At 44.0% G+C, this 20,324-nt stretch overlaps 2 protein-coding genes across 2 annotated transcripts in view; both read right to left on the reverse strand.

Moving 5' to 3' along the window:
• BMP6 (bone morphogenetic protein 6) overlaps positions 1-13,767 on the reverse strand; it is a 128,063-nt gene extending 114,296 nt beyond the window's left edge. Inside the window, exon 1 of the mRNA XM_054985499.1 lies at positions 12,377-13,767. Within this exon, the coding sequence (XP_054841474.1) occupies positions 12,377-12,953 (577 nt within the window). The 5' untranslated portion in view covers positions 12,954-13,767. The remainder of the gene's footprint in view (positions 1-12,376) is intronic.
• Positions 13,768-19,193: 5,426 nt separating this feature from the next.
• LOC129333678 (enoyl-CoA hydratase EchA19-like) overlaps positions 19,194-20,324 on the reverse strand; it is a 33,840-nt gene continuing 32,709 nt past the window's right edge. The window contains exon 6 of the mRNA XM_054985501.1: positions 19,194-20,191. Coding sequence (XP_054841476.1) covers positions 19,968-20,191 — 224 coding nt within the window. The 3' untranslated portion in view covers positions 19,194-19,967. The remainder of the gene's footprint in view (positions 20,192-20,324) is intronic.

The following is a 20,324-nucleotide window of genomic DNA, read 5'->3' on the forward strand; positions in this document are numbered from 1 at the left end:
ATACAATTTAAAATCTGGAATTCTCTTTCAATCTTAGATTAAAATTTTCTGGCAAAAGGATTTCACCATCACTGCTTACTCAGTATAAAGTAAACGCTGGCATGGCATACATGTTTAGTTTCTTCTTATATTGTTTAAATTATTTTTATAAATAAATCATGTTTATAGCCATTGTTTGTCTTTGAAGTAACATCAAAGAATTTCTCCCATCCCAATAATTAAGCAATCAAATAGCTGTATAACTTTTCTAGGTGAAGAATAGCTGTGGAGAAGGGAAAAAAGAGGCCCTCGTTGCTGCTTTGTGGATGGTTGGTTGCTTTGTTTCCCCTTATCAGAAAAGAGAGGGAGAGGGAGAGGGAGCGGCCAGCAAGATAGGCCCCCTCTCCCTCTCACTGCCACCAGCATGCTTTGCTCCGGAGTGCAAGGGAGCAAGGGGAGCACACTTCCTCTCGCTGCTGCCAGCATACTCCCCTTGCTCCCCTAAATGCACTCAGGACGGGAGCCAAGCACACTGCCAAAGGTGAGGGGGAGCTGAGCAGATTAGATGAGACGCCTAGAGAAAGAACTTCTGCCAGGGAGAGGGGGGATTATCCTTCTTCACCCTGACAGAGGTTCTTTCTCACTACATTTCCCATGGAAACTTGCAGGAAACTGATGTGTGTCCTCCACGTGTCCTTCTAGTTTGGCTCTCAGAGATGACAGGGTGTATGTGGAGGGCCTGTATATCATTCAGAATCTCTGGGACATACATATAGCCAGAGCATATACATTATACAGGAAATTCATAATTGGACTGCCTAACATTTTCACTTCAAAGCAGCAGGGAGGAATAGAAAGACTCCAAATAGAATTAGAGCAGCAATGTTAGAATATGGGGCATATCAGAACTCCTATTAGTACCTTCCCTCTCACAAAAGAACTACTATGGTAAAATAATGAAGATGTCAGTATATTAATGTACCTTCCAAAGCATGTTTGCAATTAACTGCTTGCTTGGTCATCATTCACTAAGTAAAGATTTACCTTCAGACCACCCTTTCCTGATGTGTACATAGGGCCACCCAAGTGTCACTGTGCCCTTGCTAACTTGAAAGAGCATCCCTCTCTTTCAAGGCTATCCCTGAATACAGACTTCATATATCATGGAGCCATATAGCATGATGATCATCACTGGCACAATTATTTGTAACATTTGTTCCAGGGATCACAGCCAAAGCAAATGCCCTCATTCTTGGCCAACTTAAAACATATTAGTGACCCTGGTAAAATTCAGAGAATCTTCCAGGCACGCTTGCATATCCCCACATTTCTCACTGCTCTCAATGTGGACAAACGAGAGATGAGGGGACCATTATCACATACAAATTGCGGGACCTAGTGAGCCACAGAATAAATGCTGTGTGGGTGTGCCTTCAGTAATGCTATACTCACTTCCCCCCAACATACATTTATGTTAAATATAAACATTTCAACCTACCTAAGAAGTTTGCTCTGTTTTCAATTACACGTTGCCTAATGGGAAAGGTTGCTTTGCTTCAATAGACATTATGTCACTCTTTAGCCCTTGAGTAAACAGAGCGTCTAACCTCTTTACAAGAAGTACCTTCTAGGCAAGCGCAATATAGAAACTGACAAGATAAGTATTTTTGCATGCACACCTGTGTAGGGCAGTTTGCTAAAAACATCAGTTCTTATAGATTAGGCTTTAAATGATGCACAGCTACAGAAAACTGTAATATATACATCTCTAACAAGGAATACATTGAAGAATCTTACCATTAATAAATCAAAGAAAATATGTAGCTTTTAATCCTCTTTCTTGGAACATGTACTTTTCCAGTATGATACAGCAGTTTTCAACTAGTCCCTGCCTAGTTGCTACACTGTAACACTGAATTCTACATCTCCAACCGAGCACAAGCTGTTTTGGTTACACATTTGTCTTTCTTTCTCCCTTTTCCCCCTCTTCTTCGCTTCTAAAATAACTTGGAAAAATGTTGGAGTGGTATGACCTACTTTAGCACATACGTCCATTGTCCCAGTTCACTGGGAACAGTTTTGTTACCTATCTCTAGTAAATGATTGTCCAGGTTTGTCTTTTGGAGAGGTTTTGAGGATGCGCTAATGACAGAGTTGTCTTTTCTAGATCTCTGAGCGGGTATGTGAAAAACAGATGCATCTTGAACTCTAATATACATGTATTACATTTACGAATGCAAAATATCCATGCATAGCTTTTGTTACATGACCTTGAGAGAACCAGTTTGGTGCAGTGGTTAAGAACCACAGGACTCTAATCTGGAGAACCGGGTCTGATTCCCCACTCCTCCACCTGAAGCCAGTTGGGTAACCTTGAGCCAGACACTGCTTCTCAGAGCTCTCTCAGCCCCACCCACCTCACAGAGTGATGTTGTGGGGATAATAATAACATACTTTGTAAACCGTTCTGAGTGGCCACTGTCCTGAAGGGCTGTATATAAATTGAATGTTATCATTATTATTACTTGTATTTACAGTGCTGATCTGTTAATATTCTATAATACAAGTAAGGGACCCATTACAATGAACAATTTAAAGTAGAATATTTAGTCAGTTTACAAATACATCCCACTATAGAAGCAGGATGAGTTGTTTGAGCATATATTATTAGTATACTGAGATGAGATTTCAACAATATGCACTAGCAGGAATGGGGAAACTCGGACTTCAACAGTTCCTTGAGAACACAGGTGTTACAAATGTACAATGTCCTTCTTTTCATCTGCAAAATATTGGAAGGGAAGTATTAGGCCATGACACAATCTGCCAAATGAAAACTAATAGCATAATAATGTTAACACCTTACAGATGAAACTTCAGGGCTCTCCAGCGGTACTTTTTCAAATTGTCCAGCATTATTTATTTATTTATCATTCTGTTATTTCTCCATGAGGCTCATTTTCTGCTCATAACAATCCTGTAGAATAGGTTAGGCTAAAAATTTAATGACCAGCCCAAGGTCACTCCAAGTTCAGTGGTAGCAGAGCAGAAAGTGTTTATTATATGAGGCCAAAGGCCATTATAGTTGGAAAACACAAGAAAAACATGAACAAAGTGCAACAAACAATAAAATTATAATGCTAAAACTGCATTAAAACATAGACCCTCTTTGCTATATAAAAATAAAGGCGCCTCAGTCATTAGACACTGCTCTAGCCCATATTTCCTTAGCAGCCAAGGCAAACTATGCCACTTTATAAGAAACATACTGATCTGAATCGGAAAGAAGTGAAAATAATTTCTCCACAAGAGAATTTATACCTTTTAAAATCTCAGCAAGGAATTTATTTCTGGGCTCCTTATACAAAGGGTAGAACAAAATATAGTGTAGCCAACCAAGTTGTCGTGAGGACAAAATAGAGATGAAAAAGATATAAATTGCTTTGGGTCCCCACTGAGTCCCCCTTCATAAATGAAGTAAATAAATAAAGGCTTTATATAGGAACGGTGATTTAGGTTAGGTGCCCTGTAGTACCATCCCCCAAGAAGGAGAAAGGAATGGAAAGGAACAGGCGATCCTGTTCTGGCTTCAGGCATATCCGTAGCTGCAAGCTTCTTCCTGTTACCTTCCAACAAAACGTTAAGGGAGCTGCCATGTGCAGACAATAGCCCTAGGCCAGCATGACCTAACAGAATGCCAAATGTTGCTGGTCCTGGGAAGATATGCCCCATAAGCAGAAGCCCAGAAAATAACAGCAAGAAGAAGAGCCCTGGAGAGCCTGCCCTGGAGCAGTACATAAGGGATTGCTGTTTTGGTTTCTCCTGTGTTAAGTGACTGCTGTATTGTGGACTGCCTGTTTCTCTCAATTAAGTCATGTTTATCCTGCCAGAATGTCTTATCTCTATGGGCTCCTTTGACCTTCCAAATCCTCTGAAAAACTCCTGTCTCAGGCAGAACAATTGGTGGTGAGGATGGGGTTTAGTTGGTCAAGGCCATAATAGGGCAAGTCAAGTGTCTGATACCTGGGTGGCCTGCCATGTCAGCATGGGACCTTGTGGCCCAGCTATTGAATGGGCTAGCCTACTCCAATCAATTGGGAATCTGGAATAGTAGGAGGTAACAGTCTAACACCAGTGGAGGTAAGTCAATTTCTGAACAAGCTAGGGGTGGAAAATGGGGTCCAAAAGGCCATACGGGGGATTGGTTGGGACCTCCTGATGACACTCTGGGAGACTTGGGACCACTGACAGACTACCCAGAAAAAGGCTGGGAAATTGCAAGTTAAAATTGCAGAATTAAAGCTGCAACAAGCACTCCTGGGGGAGGCACTAGGGGGAACCCAAGTCCAGGGACAGGCAGTCAAGGATAAGGCAGTGAATTTAGCTGTAAGGTTTGCCCATCTGTGACCCACACAGTGCATGACTATACTCAGACACAGTGGAGTAACATTGCTGAGGGATATTTCCAACACTCCCATGAACCCCTGGGAGAGTAGTTCACTTGGCTGCGGGGGAGCGCTTCCAGAGCAGTACATGACCCACGCGATGGCATCACTTCCCAGAAGTGACATCATCATGCAGGTCAGGAATGCATGCGTGCATGTTGGGAAGCAATAAGATAGGTGCTGAGCCTCCGACCTCCCACCCCGGGGGGGTCGGGGGATCTGGCAACCCTGCCTCCCAGTAGGGGAGGTAGTACTCCTGTTGGGTCAGTTAGGGGATGATATTCCATGAAGACAGGGTCAGAGCCTGTGCAATGCAGGTAACCCAAGGCACCGAGGAAACACTCACAGCATGATGAAAAGGTAACTGAGAGCCGAACTACACGATACAAATGACACGCAAACGACACACGAACAGACTTACACGTGTCTTCTACTGCACTCCTCCAAGACAGAGGAATGGTATCCCATCATGCACTGCCAGTTTCTGCATGCTTAAACAATCCTCTGTAACCGTCCCTTGTCTCCTATTGCCTTTCTGTGGGGGAAGAGGAAAGTGGAAGCAAAACAGAATCACCACTCTGCAACGGCGACTCGATGATACGGTCCCCGGACAATCACCAATGTAAACCACTTTTTTTGCTGACACGTGCACAGAGCAAAGCCACGGACATGAGTTCATCGGGGGTGAAAGAGACACGGGAAGATGAGGGGGGGAAAGGAATCTGGCCACTCGCACAGACTCGTGTAATTCATCTCATCTAGTTTGGCTCTCACATAAAGATGTTTCTGCAGTTATGGAGGGCTGGGTCCCAAGGGAGGTTATTGATGGGCTTTCAAATGAGACTATTTTTGCATTGTATATGGAAAAGTGCAAAAGGAATTAAAAGGAAAACATACAGAGCACTGTCTGATCTACCTGAAGAGGGGTATCCATCAGAGAATGGATGGTATCAGTATGTGGTCTGAGAACTTCTCCATCTTAAGAGATATGGGTGCGGTGGGTCTCCAGGGTTGAAGCTAATAAAGGGAGCCATACATGGAGATGGAGGGCCCACCTCCCAACTGCATGCCATGTGGCAATAGTAAAGAGTCTTTAAGACTAACCAACTTTATTGTAGCATAAGCTTTTGAGAACCACAGTTCTCTTCGTCAGATGTGCTTCTCAAAAGCTTATGCTACAATAAAGTTGGTTAGTCTTAACGGTGCTACTGGACTCTTTACTATTTTGCGGCTACAGACGAACACAGCTAACTCCTCTGGATCCACGTGACAATGCTTCTCTGTGAAGCACTGGTTCATAGTATGAACCAAAAAGCAAGATAATAGTTCACCAGCAGCAACGAAAAGAAAAAAGTTTCAAAATTAAAGATTATCAATACAGAAAGAATAAAGGCAATTTACTACTTCTGGTTCCTACTTCCGCCCTGAGCCTGCTTGCGGGGAGGGCGGAATATAAATACAATAAAATAAATAAACACAAGTGACTAGTAAGTTGGATGCTGCTGCAGAAGTTTCTGGTGTTGATTTATGTTTCCTGGTAGCTGCATTTTGCACTTCATCCACAGTCTAAATTTCATGAATAAATTTGTTTGTTGTTATATAAATGTCTGGATTCAAAGTTATTCTGCTGTCACAAATGTTTTGACTCACAACAGGATTTTTTTCCTCTTATCTTTATCTCAAAAAATGGGTGCATAATTACCCAAGGCTTTATACTTAAAACAAAGGCTTAACCCAGTCTTACAAATAAGTCCACAAAAATGTTACTTGCTTGCCGGCATACCTGTGTTAATCATTTGTGTTATATCAACGGCCTGAAACAAAAAGCAGGGCTGGCGCCAGAGTTTCTGGTGCCTGAGCCCGGGGGGGGGAGCTTCAGGACTGCTCCTGCCCCCTCATGCGCGCACACCCAGTGGGTGGCTGTGAAGACACACATGCGTCCTCCCAGCCCTCCCACTCCATTGCTCCACGCGCCACCCTGGACGCCTGGCCCGTGGCTGCTGCTCCCGGCCGGGGGCACATGTTGGCAGCAGCAGCAGCACAGGAGATCTCGGAGGATGCAGTAGCTGCAGGCCAGGTGTGGCAGGTGGCTGGGGCAGCATGCGGGCAGCTTCCCATCCCTCCTGGTCAGCTGCCTGCACACTGCCACTGCCAGCTCCGCAGCGCACGCCCCAGGCCCCGGGTTGCCTCAATGGAGGCGCCGGCCCTGACAAAAAGACTCAACCCTCTTCCAAGTTAAGCTGTGTACATTAAAAAGAAACTCACAACTTTGTAGACATGGTTTTTATTTATTAAAATGCTTATATAGCACCTTCCCCACACAGAGGACCCAAGTCTTTGAGCTCTGCCACTCTGGCACAAAATTAAACACTGGTATACCGGTTACTGCCACTGGCTGAATGTTTTGCCACTGCTGCTTACTCTTCTTCCAGCTGTTCGGCAACAAAAAAACCTCTGTTCCATGCAAGGGAAAGAAGCTGCACCGTGTCTGTCTCAGGCATTCAACTTCTGGAGGAAGCAGTGGCAGTAAGAGGACAGGAAAAGGAGAAGGAAAGAAATCTTCACCTACTACTATTGCCACTACCTCTTCTTCCTGCGGAGAAGGAAACCTTGAAACCCACAACATCTGAGTGCCACAATTTCCTCCCACCTAAGCTGCTGGGCGCTTCGTTCTCCGTCAGGGCTGTTTCCACACAGATGTTCTGCTCCAACTTGGCCTCTTTACAACAGCACTGTTTTCAGGAGCATCCATAGCACAGCAAGGTGCCTGTGGGGGCCACAATGCTTGACTCAATGGAATTGGATATAGTCCAGCACAGTCATCAAAGTTGTCTCCATTCCAAACCAGGGACTGAACAGATTGAAATGGGCCAAGGGCAGAACAACATCCAGGTGTGCCTCTGTTGTTGCTCTGTCACCACCTTTTCAATCACCCTGTTGGCTGAGTACATTCTTCCAGTCCAAAAAAGTTCCATCCTTCTACAACATACAATATTCAACTTGGTCTGCTTTTAGTGCAAGGGTATGAAAGGGCGTGCAGGCAAATCGGTGTGTCTGCTCAATACTGGAATTTCTCTGTTGTAGTGAAATTCCATCTAATAAGTAGGGCTGTGCATTCAGGTATATCCAAGGGTGGTGGTGGGGGGGGAATCACACACAAATTAGCTGCTTCCATTTAGCTTGCAACACATGGAATGACCCCAAACGCTTCCAAAATTCCAAGAGTAATGAAAATTTATCTCCTGGAATTTTGGGAGTGTTTCAAGGTAGCATAGGAGTGAGGAGGGAAAGAGAGGAAGCCAGACCAGGAAACAGGTATTATTCAGCATCTCTCTTCCCTTAGAGACTCCGCCTAACAGCTAATGGGTAGGTATGCCTAGTCTCCACTCATGGCCCTTTAAATTTTAAAAGGGAAAGGACTGAACGGGTCCCGATGTCTGTATTGTCTTTGCTGGAGGCTTCTTCCCATGCCAGCATCAAAACAGCAGAGACTGCCCCTCCTGCTGGAAAATGGCAAGGGGGGCTGGTGGGTTCCTGGACAGTTGCAAAGGCTTGACTGTCACAATGGCCATTTCCTCCCTCACCATGGTGGGATTATTATTTTTTAAATCACCAATTGTATATACGTGTACCAAGTTCTCTGAATTCTCAGGGTTTTTTAAAAAGTAAATCTCTAACTCCTTCCATTACAGAGATACGTCTTTTCCTTTATATCTCTACAACAGAAGGAGCTAGAGTCTTAACTTTTTAAAAATGAAGTTGAGAATTCAGAAAAGCTGGTACACATATCGCTCTACTGCTATATCAATAGAGCGCTATTCAATTGTCTGTTAATAAAAAGCCCCCAATGGTGGTAGAGGAAACGGCTGCTGTAACAGCCAAGCCTCGCAAGAGTCCATGAGCCCACTATTTTCCAACTGTGGAAAATAAGGGTAGGACAAGAAGGAAAGTTGAAGCTTAACATCAACCACACTACCAGAGGCTTCCCAGCCCAGTAAACAGCTTTATCGGCTTAAAGAGAAGTTTTACCTCAGGGTAGGGGAAGGTCAGCCTAAGCCTGAGTTGGACGTGGGTTTGTGGCACCGCCAGCGGGGGACAATACTGTAATCGCAAATCTGGGGCTGGCTTCCTCTTGTTCCCTTCCTCCTTCCCTGCTCCAGCTGCCTTGGAGGGGGAGGAGAATGAAAAAAACCTACCAAAAAATATCTTCAAATTGGTAACATTTCTGATGAATCACGATAACAAAAAAACAGTCTACCCAAAACGTGGATCAGAAATTATTACATTTTAAAGTGCACATCCTTATTAAATACTGGCCTTTTTTAACATCTCAGCAGCAGTGTTGATTCTGTCTTTTAAACCTCTGCTTACTAATGATGGTGTTTTGTTAATGTGCAGTAAACATACCATTAGCCAGATCTGGAATTATCAGGAATGTTTAGTAGAGTATTTCAACAGCACAATCATTAAAGAAACCATTTCCTGCATGGTTATTATGCTTACCCTGATGATCAACATCATTTATCAAAACCTTTAGAAGAAAACAATACGATGACCTCTCACACCACAGTTTTCTCAAGATATCATTAAAAATGTGCAATCTCACTGTGCATGCCAATGTCTGTTTCCTTATTTCCTCCCCCATCAAATGGCGTATGATAACTTCCTTACAATAATCTTCAAACATTACTCTCTTGAAAAGCTGTCTATCCTTTGCTTGAGCTTGCTTTTGTCATTTCTAAATTTACAAGCCACTGTACTGCATTCCTGTTGTTAGCCACTATTCTTTGTTCAGAAGACCAAGAGTAATTTACATACAATTTGCATCATTCTTTAACCAAAGTTAAGAATCCATAGTATGCTTTCCTCTTGCCCAAAGATTAAGCATGTTCCTTCACTCAGGAACAGTTTCCATGAACATGTGATCCTGCCTAGAAAACAAACTCCCAAGATTGGATCTGCACTGTAGCATGCTATGAGCAGTATGAGAGGCACCCCGGGAAAAGAATGTGCTTCCTACTCTCTTACCCTCAACTCTGCAAAGAGCACTGCTATACAGGCTGCCCAGAAACATTAATAGAGCTGCACCATTCTAACACAGACGGGCAAAGAACAGTATGGACCAAGACACTACGCTTATCCAGACTTCACAGACCAGTCATCAGGGAGCAATAATATGACTGTCTTTAAAAGCTTTATGGGTCTCTACAGCACCAAGAACTCTAATATCAAACCACAATTCGGATTAGAATTAAAACTACCAAAAAAGCTCTATGATGGAGCAGGTAATGCAAGGCTCAAGAATTACATCTAGCTTACCAAAATCCACCCCCCCCCATTCTTGAAAGTTCCAGATGACTCTTAAATCTTATAGACAACACCACTGGCGTCATGCACTTTGTACTAATGCTAGTTATCTGAATTTCTGTTTTACTTACTTTCTAATGTGTAAACCAGCTCTAAGTGACCACAACATTCAGAAAAAATCAAATACCTTGTAAAAGGTTCAGATATATGCTGGCAGGGACCAGCCTGGGCCCCTGTCAGCATATTCCTGATACAGAGGACAAAGGGAGACAAAACAATTAAACAGATATTTACAGCCACAGATCAATGGCACAGCACGTACTGCACACATAAAAGATCCCAGGTTTTATTCCTGTTATCTCCAATTAAAAGAATCTCAAATAGCCAGAACTGGAAAGACCCTGAGAGCTCAGAAATCCATTGCTAATCAGGGGAACAAGCAAAGTTTTTGATTTGCTGATACAATATAAAGGCAGCTTCAAAGAACAGCTAGCCGGCTTGCATAGCATACATCACTCTTCCTGAAGGAGCAAGAAACCGTGCCTAATTACCATGCAGTGAGGTTATCCTAGGTAACTAGATTTTACATGCTTAAATCTTTGGTTTGTTTACATATTCAAGATGCACAGATGGGCTGAGTGTGCTCTTGACAGCTCCTGGGATAGGTAAATAAAGCCCTTTGCCAAATACCCTGAGCTGGTCCCAGAAACAATGGAAATAGTACCAAAGTCAGTACCTCAGACACATGGAGCTGACTGCCAGCAACTCTCAGCAAGTACAGACAGTGACTTAAGATAACCAATAGCAAGATGTGCAGCTTCAAAGTGATACAATGTACACTCAAGAGGCAAATATCCATTTGAGAGTAACCCTAAACCACCATTAATACTGATGTTGCTTTTTCCTGATAAGAACAAACAATTATATTGCAACCAAAAAGCACTGAAGTATTATTTCATATGAAGCTGCTTAATATTGAGTTAAGAGTCAAAATTGTTAGTCCATCTACATTTACACTTTCTCCAAATGAAGAGTAGCTCTCCAAGGTCTCAAAACTGAGCTTTTTTCTGACATTTGCTTTGTCAAAGATGCCAATGGATGGAAGCTGTGTACAGAATATGTGCTCTATTACTGAGCTTTGTCCCATCCTCATTTCAGAAATATCATTTGGAAAGTATTCAAAATATTTCTTATGACCTATATAGATACAATCGTGTAAAGCAAGCTTGGATTTGACAGGAGCCCATAATATAAGCAAGTACAGGCAGAACTGGCAGTGGCCTCTTCTAACTTTAAGATGCTTTATTCATTGATTAGTAAATGGCTGCTTATCCCCTACACACGCACATGCTTGCTAGCTTTCCACCACTCCATGGGATGGGAAGGTTTTGAAATAAGGGGCATCTGTTAAAACATGAGCTGATGACTATCCAATAAGATGGCATCTCAGGGCTTGCAAACACTTTACATTCTTTCCCTTAGGCTCAGCACCTGCCAGTTTCATAAAAAATATATGTAAATCACATTTACTCAAAGCAATTTAATTTTGAACGTTAGATTTCTGGTCCCCACTCTAAACTTGAATGAATTGGCAAGTGGGATTTGAGAAGCCTGTAGTGTAGCAGGAGCCTTCTTCTGGAATAACTGGGACTGCAGCTCAGTACAGAGCATCTGCTTTGCATGCTGAATGTCCAAGGTTCAACCCCTGGCACACCCAGTTAAAAAGGAACTGGTAGTAAGCAATGTGAAAGACCTTTGCCTGAGGCCTTGGAGAGCCACCACTATTACCAGTCTCAGAGGAGTAGCCATGTTGGTCTGCAGTAGAATGGCAGGATTTGAGTCCAGAGGCACCTGAGAGACCTACAAGATTTTCAAGGTGTACATTTTTTTGGAGTCAGAGCTCTCTTTCTTCACCGGAGCAAGATTCAGGTCCAGTCGCACCTTAGAGGCCAACTAGATTTCCAGGGTGTGAGCTTTCAAGAGTCAAAGCTCCCTTTGCCTCTCGAAAGCTCACATGCTGGAAATCTAATTGGCTTCTAAGGTGCGACTGGACCCGAATCTTGCTTTTCTACTACAGGCCAACACAGCTACCCTTTCTTTGCCTTTATATCCTGACATCTTCCTTTGCTACACACCTCCCATCTAATCAAGCTGCACTGTACCTTTGCATCCTGATGACCACCCTTGTAACGCCCCCACCCACCTTTAGCTGGGATACAAAGCCTCAGGGATCTCCATTCCTACCTGTCTGAAGAAAAGAGTTTTGATCTCAAAAGCTTACACTCTGAAAATCCTGCTGTTACCAGTCTGGTGCTACTGGACTCAAGCCCTGCTGTTACGAGCCTGAGTAACAATACTGACCTGGATATACCAATGGTCTGGATCAGGATAAGGCAGCTTCATGTGTTCACCTCGGGGGTATAAGGGGAGCAGCTAAGACTAATACAAGAATAAAGCAGTTTCCGTAGAGAGTACAGGAAGGGCGACACGGGGACTTCCACGAGGGAGAACAGGCCGGCCAAGTGCAGAAGCCAACCGGGGCAAAGAAGCGCGGTTGTGGACACAAGCCAGCGGGTGCGCGTGCGCACACAAGCCGCGCCACTTCTGGCCAGGTGTTCGCACGCACCGCCCCCTCTCGCACTCACCCAGGTTGACGAAGCTCATGACCATGTCGGCGTCGCTGAGGAAGGCGCTGTCCTGCGCGCTGGCCAAGGCGGGGGCTCCGGAGCCCGGGGGCTGCTGCTGCTGCTGACCGAGGAGCGTTTTGCGCGGCAAAGGCTGCGCGCTCGGAGGCGCCGGCGGGCTGCCCTCGCCGCCGTCCTCCTCGCTGGAGAGAGCGTTGTACAGATCCAGCATGAAGAGCGGGGCCGAGTTGAGCCTGCCCGGAGGGGGCGCCGGTTCTTGCCGCCGGGGCAGGGGCGCTTCTGCCGCCTGTTGCTGCTGCAAGCCGTGCAGAGGCCGGGGTCGGTGCGGCAAGCCCAGCACGGAGAGGATCTCCTTCTGCATCTCCCGCTTCTCGTGCGACTTGAGGCGCCGGTAGAGGAAGCCCGCGGGGGAGGCGGTGGAGACCGGCGGCTGCTCCTGGCCGTCGCCCGGGCTGCCCGGGAGCAGCGCGCCCGCGGCGGGCAGCAGAGGCAGCGCGGGCGGCGGCGAGCCCCAGCAGGGAGCGCCGCTGCCGCACACCAGCGCCCACCACCAGAGCCAGCGCAGCCTCCAAGGCATGGCTTCGCCGCGACCTGCCTGCTGCTCCCTCTTCTGACGGGGCTCGCGCCGCCCTGGGGAGCCCTCGCGCCTTTCCCTCGAGGCGGGCTAGTTCATGGGAGGGGAAGGGGAGGGCTCGAAGCCTCTCTCCTAAGCCTGGACCCCATTCTCCGCGCCCTGCCCCGCGGGGGCGCTGCCGCAGGGCTTCCTCTGCCCCCCACCAAAAGGTTCACAGGGCCGGGGCAGGTTTCCCTCCCTCCACAGCCCGGCGCGCACCACAACTCTCGCTCGGGTGGGGGTCTAACTCTGCCGGGGACAGGGGATGCCCAGCAACGCGCCCCCTCCCCTCTACACCCCCCTTCTTTCCCTCACAATAGGAGAACTCTGATAGTGGAGGAGGAAGCCCTCGGCCGGGACTGGTGAAGAGGAAGAGAAAGGACGGGATGCGGAGAGACTTGTTTCGCTTTCTCCCCGGGAGGCAAAGCTCCTGCGAACCCCCGCGGCTCTCTCGGGAAGGCTCGCTGGAAAAAAAGAGCCCGTCAAGGCAATCCCAATTGCGCGCGCGCTCTCCCCTCGTCAGCACCGACGGCCGGCAGGCGGGCAGGCAAGTCGCTCCTGTGCCGCTCCTCGCAGGTACCGCGCGGCCCAGCTGGAGAAAGCGCCTGCCTCCCTCTCTGCTGATGGGCAGCGGAGGCGACTGTGGAGAGAGCCTGCCCGGTCCCTGCCCGTCGCTTCGGCCGCGCGCTCTCCTCCCCACGAGGGGGCGTTGCCTCCTGCAAACTTGCAAGCGCTGTCAGTTAAGACACGCGACCTGGAGGCTTAAAAGCAAGGTTTGCAAAAAGGGTCAAAGGGGTGCAATTAGTTTATTCTTGGGGGGGGGGGGGGTGTTGAAAAAAATGGATGTTTGGGTTGGAAAATCCTTTGGTGGATGGGGGGTGGAGGGGTGAAATTCCCCAGCACTGAAATCTTGGTTTTCAAGTTTTTTAAAAAGTTTCGTTTGGATTCCACTAGTTTGAAAGATTTTAAAAAAGGATGGATGGAATTTTCTTTAGGGAAGCACAGGCAAACAGGAGGAAGAGACTTACAAAACGAACTGATTAAGGAGGAAGCATTACAGGTATAGGTTTATATGATCATACATAGGGCTTTTTGTGTGCTGGTGGTGGGGTTCACCTGTTTTGAATACCAGCACTTTTCTGAAGATGGTGGGGAATTGAGTACCACCATTTTTTTAAAACAAGAAAACATATCATAAATCATACCTGTGTGTAATCTGAAATAAAAACATGTATGGACTGGGAGCTGTTATGGTATTCAAATCTCATACTTCAATTAAAGATGACAGGCCTGTGCACAGATACTATTATGCTTCTTTACTTTGGAGTAGATCCTATTGATCATTTTGGTATATATTTCTGAGTGCATTGGGTTGGTTGAGAATGTGCGGACTCTCAAGTTTCACAGAACTCTTTGTCAAGAACCAGCATGTCTCACAAAATCCCTGTGTACATAATGAAAACACCTAAGCTCCTTTTTTCTGACCATGGAAGCCCCTAGAAAAATCTTTATGAAGCTGCTCACCCCTGTATAGTGTTGCCAAACTTCATGTGCGGCCTGGAGTTCTTGTGGAATTGCAACTGATCTCCAGATATTAGTACAAATCATGAAAGCACCATAACCCAGCTACTTACATAGAAGACAAGTCTCTCTACATAGTCTGGGGACTCCTTGGGTATGCACAAAGTACAAACAAGAACAGAGGAGAGAACCCTCCAGTAACCACCCTGAGTGAATATGCCCCAGGAAATCAAAATGCTGGAAGGCTGAGAGTCAGAGCAGGAATTAGCTTACTCAAGATGCTAAGAGCTCTCAGAGTATCAAAGGTGGAGATCTGAGTGGATGCGATTTCCATATTGCTTCTCCCATGAGATTCCTCTTTGTCCAATCTAAACATAAACTTGGGTGTAGAAGCAAGATTCCCCACAGTATTTTATTATTTAAGTATTTCTACACTGCTTTTTTCTCCAATGGAGAAAAGTGGCTTACACCATTGTTCTTCCCTGCACTATTTTATCTTAACCACCACCCTGTGAAGTAGGTTAAGCTGAGAGTGACCAGCCCAAGGTCACCCAGCAAGCTTCCATGGCAGAGAGAGGATTCAAACCTGGGTGTCCAAGATCTTAGTCCATCACTTTTACCTCTATACCTTCCAGAAGCCCACAAAAAAACCCAGACCTATCTCGGCTCTGTAACGTCTTGTGGAATGTAATATTTGAGTATCATAAGGGCACATACAAGACAACCTGGAAGGCTTCTTGCTTGGAAGGTATTCTTGTGCCATAAGGAAGACTCATCGTAATGGTACATGATTCTATGGCAGTGTATGCACATTCACACCTCTGATTCCTCTATTATGAAACGGAAAAGGGCTCACCTGGTTAAACAGTAGTTCTCAGCTTACCTATTTGGTCTTCCTTGTGTTTCAAAACCAGCATAGCAACAACATTCCAAGGTAATTTCATAAGTCATCACCCCTTTATTAGTTTTCTTCCATCTACTATGCCTTTACTTGGCAGATTATAGTAATTTAGTTACACCAACTAAAAGCGGTATCAGGTTTCTGGACTGATTTGAAACAACTGTAACATAGTTCTTGAATCAAATGCCATGATATGTATAAAAGGCTAACTATTTGCAAAGAAAAAAATTAACAGGCATTCAAATCCATTACAAGGATATTGTTACAATACAAACGAACAAACTCAGCTGAAAAAAGATTTGCGGAAGACGAGCAGATGCCATACAGAGGAGGATTCCTGTTGGGGGGCTGGGGGAGGGGGGCAGCTCAGTGGAGATGTGATGCCACAGAATTCACCATCTGACGCTTCCATCTTCTGCAGGAACTGGTCTCTGTAGTCCATACATTGTAATGCCAGGATAATTCTAGACCCTGCCATAGTGATTAGCAACCCTTATTCCTGTACTGTTTGTTAATAATTGTGTAGAAGAAGAAATTTTGGACAGGTCTGGTTTTTCATCCTTGGTAGCACTGTAGCTAGGAAAAAGTTGCTCCTGTTGAAATTCCTGCTTCTGCATAGTTATAATGACCCCTGGTATCTACTGCCTCCCACGTTTAACAGAGAATTTGTTCAAACACAACAAAATAAGGCCCCTGTATTGAAAAACTTAGAACTGAGTCATTAAAAATGCTAAAATAAAGTATGAAAAAACAGAATGATCAATGCACATTATCAAAAGTAATGAGAACTTTTTAAAAAAAGAAGCAGGCATGGAAAAGTTTAACAACAACAACGAAATCAACCCAGGTGTATTTTAAGCAGTCAATTCTTCATGAAAAAGATGTTAAGAAAAAAGTTATTCTGAGCACTTGGCCTCATAAGGTTTATGGGTCTGATTTGAGGCCATTTTGAATACTCAAATGGCTTTTCCCTGCAAGATTTAAATCCAATGGCACCTTAGAGACCAACAAGATTCTTAGGGTATAAGCTTTCGAGAGTCAGAACTCCCTTCTTCACATGTCAGTTATCTGAAGAAGGGAGCTCTGACTCTCAAAAGCTTATACCCTGGAAATCTGCTTGGTCTCTAAGGTGCCACTAGGATCAAATCCTGCTGTTTTTCTGCAAGTAGTGTTTCCTTTTAATGGATTTGTATGCATCTTAAGGAACCAAGTCCATCAGAAAAACAGTCAAAAAAGCACACACCCTTGCTGACTGCCAGGCATATGATGAGGTCAGACAATCTGATGTTTGAAGTTTATATACTCACTTTTCATTTGTTTCTTCCTGTGCTCCCCCATCTTACTTCGGGAGGTGGTCATTAGTACTAAAACAATGTATCTTATTTCACTGGTAGCTTACAGGAAGTACAGTATAATAATCTGTGAATAACTTTTAACAGGAAACCCATGAACTTAGGACTGCTTTTAAAGAAGAAACAAATACTAATCTTGGTTCGTTGCAAAATATTTCACACATCCTTGCAAACATAAGCCAAAAAGAAAGAATTGTGCACAGAATTTCACTTACTGATTTCATTTCAGTAATATATGTGTATAATGCCCCTTTCCCCCAAAGTAATCAACAATGCCATCCTATGCAGTGTTACACCATTCTACATTTATGGAAGTGAATGAGTTTACAAGGTTACAGCTCTGCTTAGGATTGCACCCCAAAGCACTTGACCTATATTCAGGATTTTTTTAAAAAAAGTGTTAGGCAAGCACTATGTACTAGCTGAATGATTTTTTAATAAACGAATAATGGCCTGATAAAATATAAACTGCCCGAAATTAGATTCTACCTCATGGCCTATTAAACGGTGTGTGTGTGTTTTTAAACTGCTTTTCAGGAAACAGCATTTTAAAATCATTTTCACCCTTCCAAACACTTCACGTTTTAATTATGCAGGCCTCAATGCTTACACTGATTTTTTTAGACACCACCAATGAAGTGGAAGAAAACAGAGAAAATGTTTCTCTGTTTCTCTTATTCTCTGTTTCTCTTATTCTTCTCTATTTCCCACCTGTTCTTCTGTTATCTACTTAAAACCTCCTTCTGATGCAAGAAAGCCCCTTCCCACAGCGTTGTGTGAGAAAATGTGTTCTTTATGGCCAGTTGTCCCATGGGCCCTAAACCACAATGGTACAGTCGTTTCCCTATTGGTTGCAGCGGCAGCATGCAAATTTCCCTCCCCGCTTCCTTAGCCCAAACCTTCCCCCTTGCTTACCTTCTGTTCTACGCTGAAAGATGCTATTAGGTTTTCTGCTTGCACATGACTCAACCAGCCAATTCCTCCTGCCCATATGATGTCTTGAACTGCAAGGGGAAGAACACTTTCTCAAAGCTTAAGGGATCCAGTCTGAGAAAGGAATTGAGCTTGGGGGATACACAGAACATCACCGATTTTACATGAAACTATGCATACGCATTGCGCACGCATGCGCGCGCACACGCCTCAATCTCCTTTAAGGCCCAGACTGGAAGGAAGTAACCCTGGTTACTGCCCTTGTGAGAGTTCCAAGACATTACGGCACATGCAGAGGGTTTTTTTGAAAATCTTTAATCGTTATCATCTAGGGCCTTGTGACCTTAAAACGTCTATTTTTACATCATGATTCCCTGTATACCTCAAGGTCACTCTGGTATATTAGAGCCCTTCCAGGTTTCTCTTGAATGCTCTCCCAAGCCCACGCAGTGTAGAATACCCTCTCGCTTTGCTATATACGTTCAGTTAAAGCTTTATTCACTCTTTGAAGAACTACGTCTGAATATCTTGATTTGGATTCAGATCATACCAGTTTCATGTAAAAACCTGAGAACATTATCACAGTCAAGGTATCTTGATGGGAGGGTGTACAAGGGCCTCTTAAATTACCCATTTTAAAAGGACCATTTTTCCATTGTGAATGATACAGAAAATTACTTCCATAGTAAATAAAAACAGCAAGGTTTTCTGTGAGGTATTTCAGGCTACAGAATTAAACGGTAATACTATAAAAAGAATGTTTCACCTCCTGATATTTGTGCTTGCTCTCTCTCAAACTTTCCTTTCACTGTCCTGTCTTTAAATATGTTATGAATACTGAGTACAGAATATCTTTATTTTATGGACATCATATTTTCCTACTCATGGAGGACATCTGGTGGTGAACCATAGAGTCAAGCTTTTAAAAATTCTTTCATAGCGGAAAAATGGGTAGTTTGTTTTTTCAATTAGCTTCTTTGAATTCTCATCATAAGCTGAAGTACTCTCTGTTCTAGTATTCAGCAGCCACCAGTTATATACATAAATTTATTACCCACCTCATCTGCTATCATCACAAAATACGAAAATTGTTGTCAAAAATAACTGCTATACATTGGCCGTTTTCACACTGCTTACCGGCCATGGAACATCGCGCCAAACTCCCGGAACAGCAGGGTCTTCCTGGCGCGATTTCGCGCAAGAACTCCTGTTCTCGAGCAAAATCGCACCAGGAAGACAGTGTCATTCTGGGAGCTTGGCACAATGTTCCATGGCTGGTAAGCAGTGTGAAAACAGCCATTGTCATAGTTGTATCCCACCATATCTCTGAGAAGACCAGAATGGCATATATGAAGTTATCCCATTTTATCTACACAACCACCCTATTAGGTAGGCAAGATTAGAAAACAATGTCTTGCCCAAGGCCTATCAGTAAAATCCATGAACTGCGCTGCAAACCCAACTCTGCTGCAAACACAATACTCTGTCCACTATAACTTCATTGTGATTAATGTTTATTAAAATACTTATATCCCACATTCCCTCGTGATTCAAGGCAGCTTACAACCAACAAAATAAAATCCCAAATAACTTCCCCCTCCCTTCAAAAGATATCTGCAATTTATATCCCATTAAAAACCCTGGCAAATAAAATAGCCTTAAAGATCTCAATCTTAAGCATGTTCATTCCCACCTTCAGCCAGCTGAAAGGAATGAAGGAGCCTTTCTAGGTGGAGGTCTGTGCATGCACATATGTGATGCAATTGTGCTCACCAAAGATTGTCAGATCAGAGAAATTTTCAGTGCAATCAGCAGGCTCGTGGAAATCAATGGGCTGAGACTGGAGTTGCTCTGCACAGGATTGCATTGTTTGTGGATTAATTTCCGTGAAATTTATTTCTTTGCAATTCTTATGGTTGCAGAAAACAGTAAGTGATCATCTGTTACCCAAAGTGATTTTTTCCACATTAATACTACATTTAAAAACTAGGTATCTAAAGTCATAATTAAACCCATTTCCTCTGGTACATTAAAATGTTTAATTAATCTGCAACCATTTTATGCTTCAAATATACGAACAGTTGGCAACCTTAATATGCATGTACAAATTTTCTTAACTGCAACTCTTGTCAGCAGTTTAAATTTTCCATCCACTGTTTTATTTTTTTTTTATTATACTTTAATGGGAGAAACATAAGTAACTGTTCTTATTTTGTGACCTTAACATTGAAATTATTATTAGTAGAGGTCAAGTCACACACTATCCAACTCCTATAATTTTGCGCCACCGCGCCCATGTCCTAAGTAGAACTTCTTAGCACCAGGAACAGATTCATTCAGTATCGCCTGTAATCCTGTGTCAAATTCAAATTGCATGGCTTCAGTGAACGAGGAAGCATCAAATGCACAGTAGTAAGCAGAGTTTCTGTCTCCACGCATACACTGCTGAGGAAATGCTGAAATCTCTTCTGCTAATTTAATTGCATGGTGAAGCGCTGTAAGGGGGAAAAAAGGGTGGGGAGATAAGCCTGTATTTAAAAAGAAAACTTACATAATTTTATGCCTGGGCAAGAACTTAGCAAACATGGTAATTTTGAATAGGATCTAAGGACTAATGTAGCAACTTAG

Source organism: Eublepharis macularius, chromosome 7, assembly GCF_028583425.1.
Source record: "Eublepharis macularius isolate TG4126 chromosome 7, MPM_Emac_v1.0, whole genome shotgun sequence".
Lineage (NCBI taxonomy): Eukaryota > Metazoa > Chordata > Lepidosauria > Squamata > Eublepharidae > Eublepharis > Eublepharis macularius.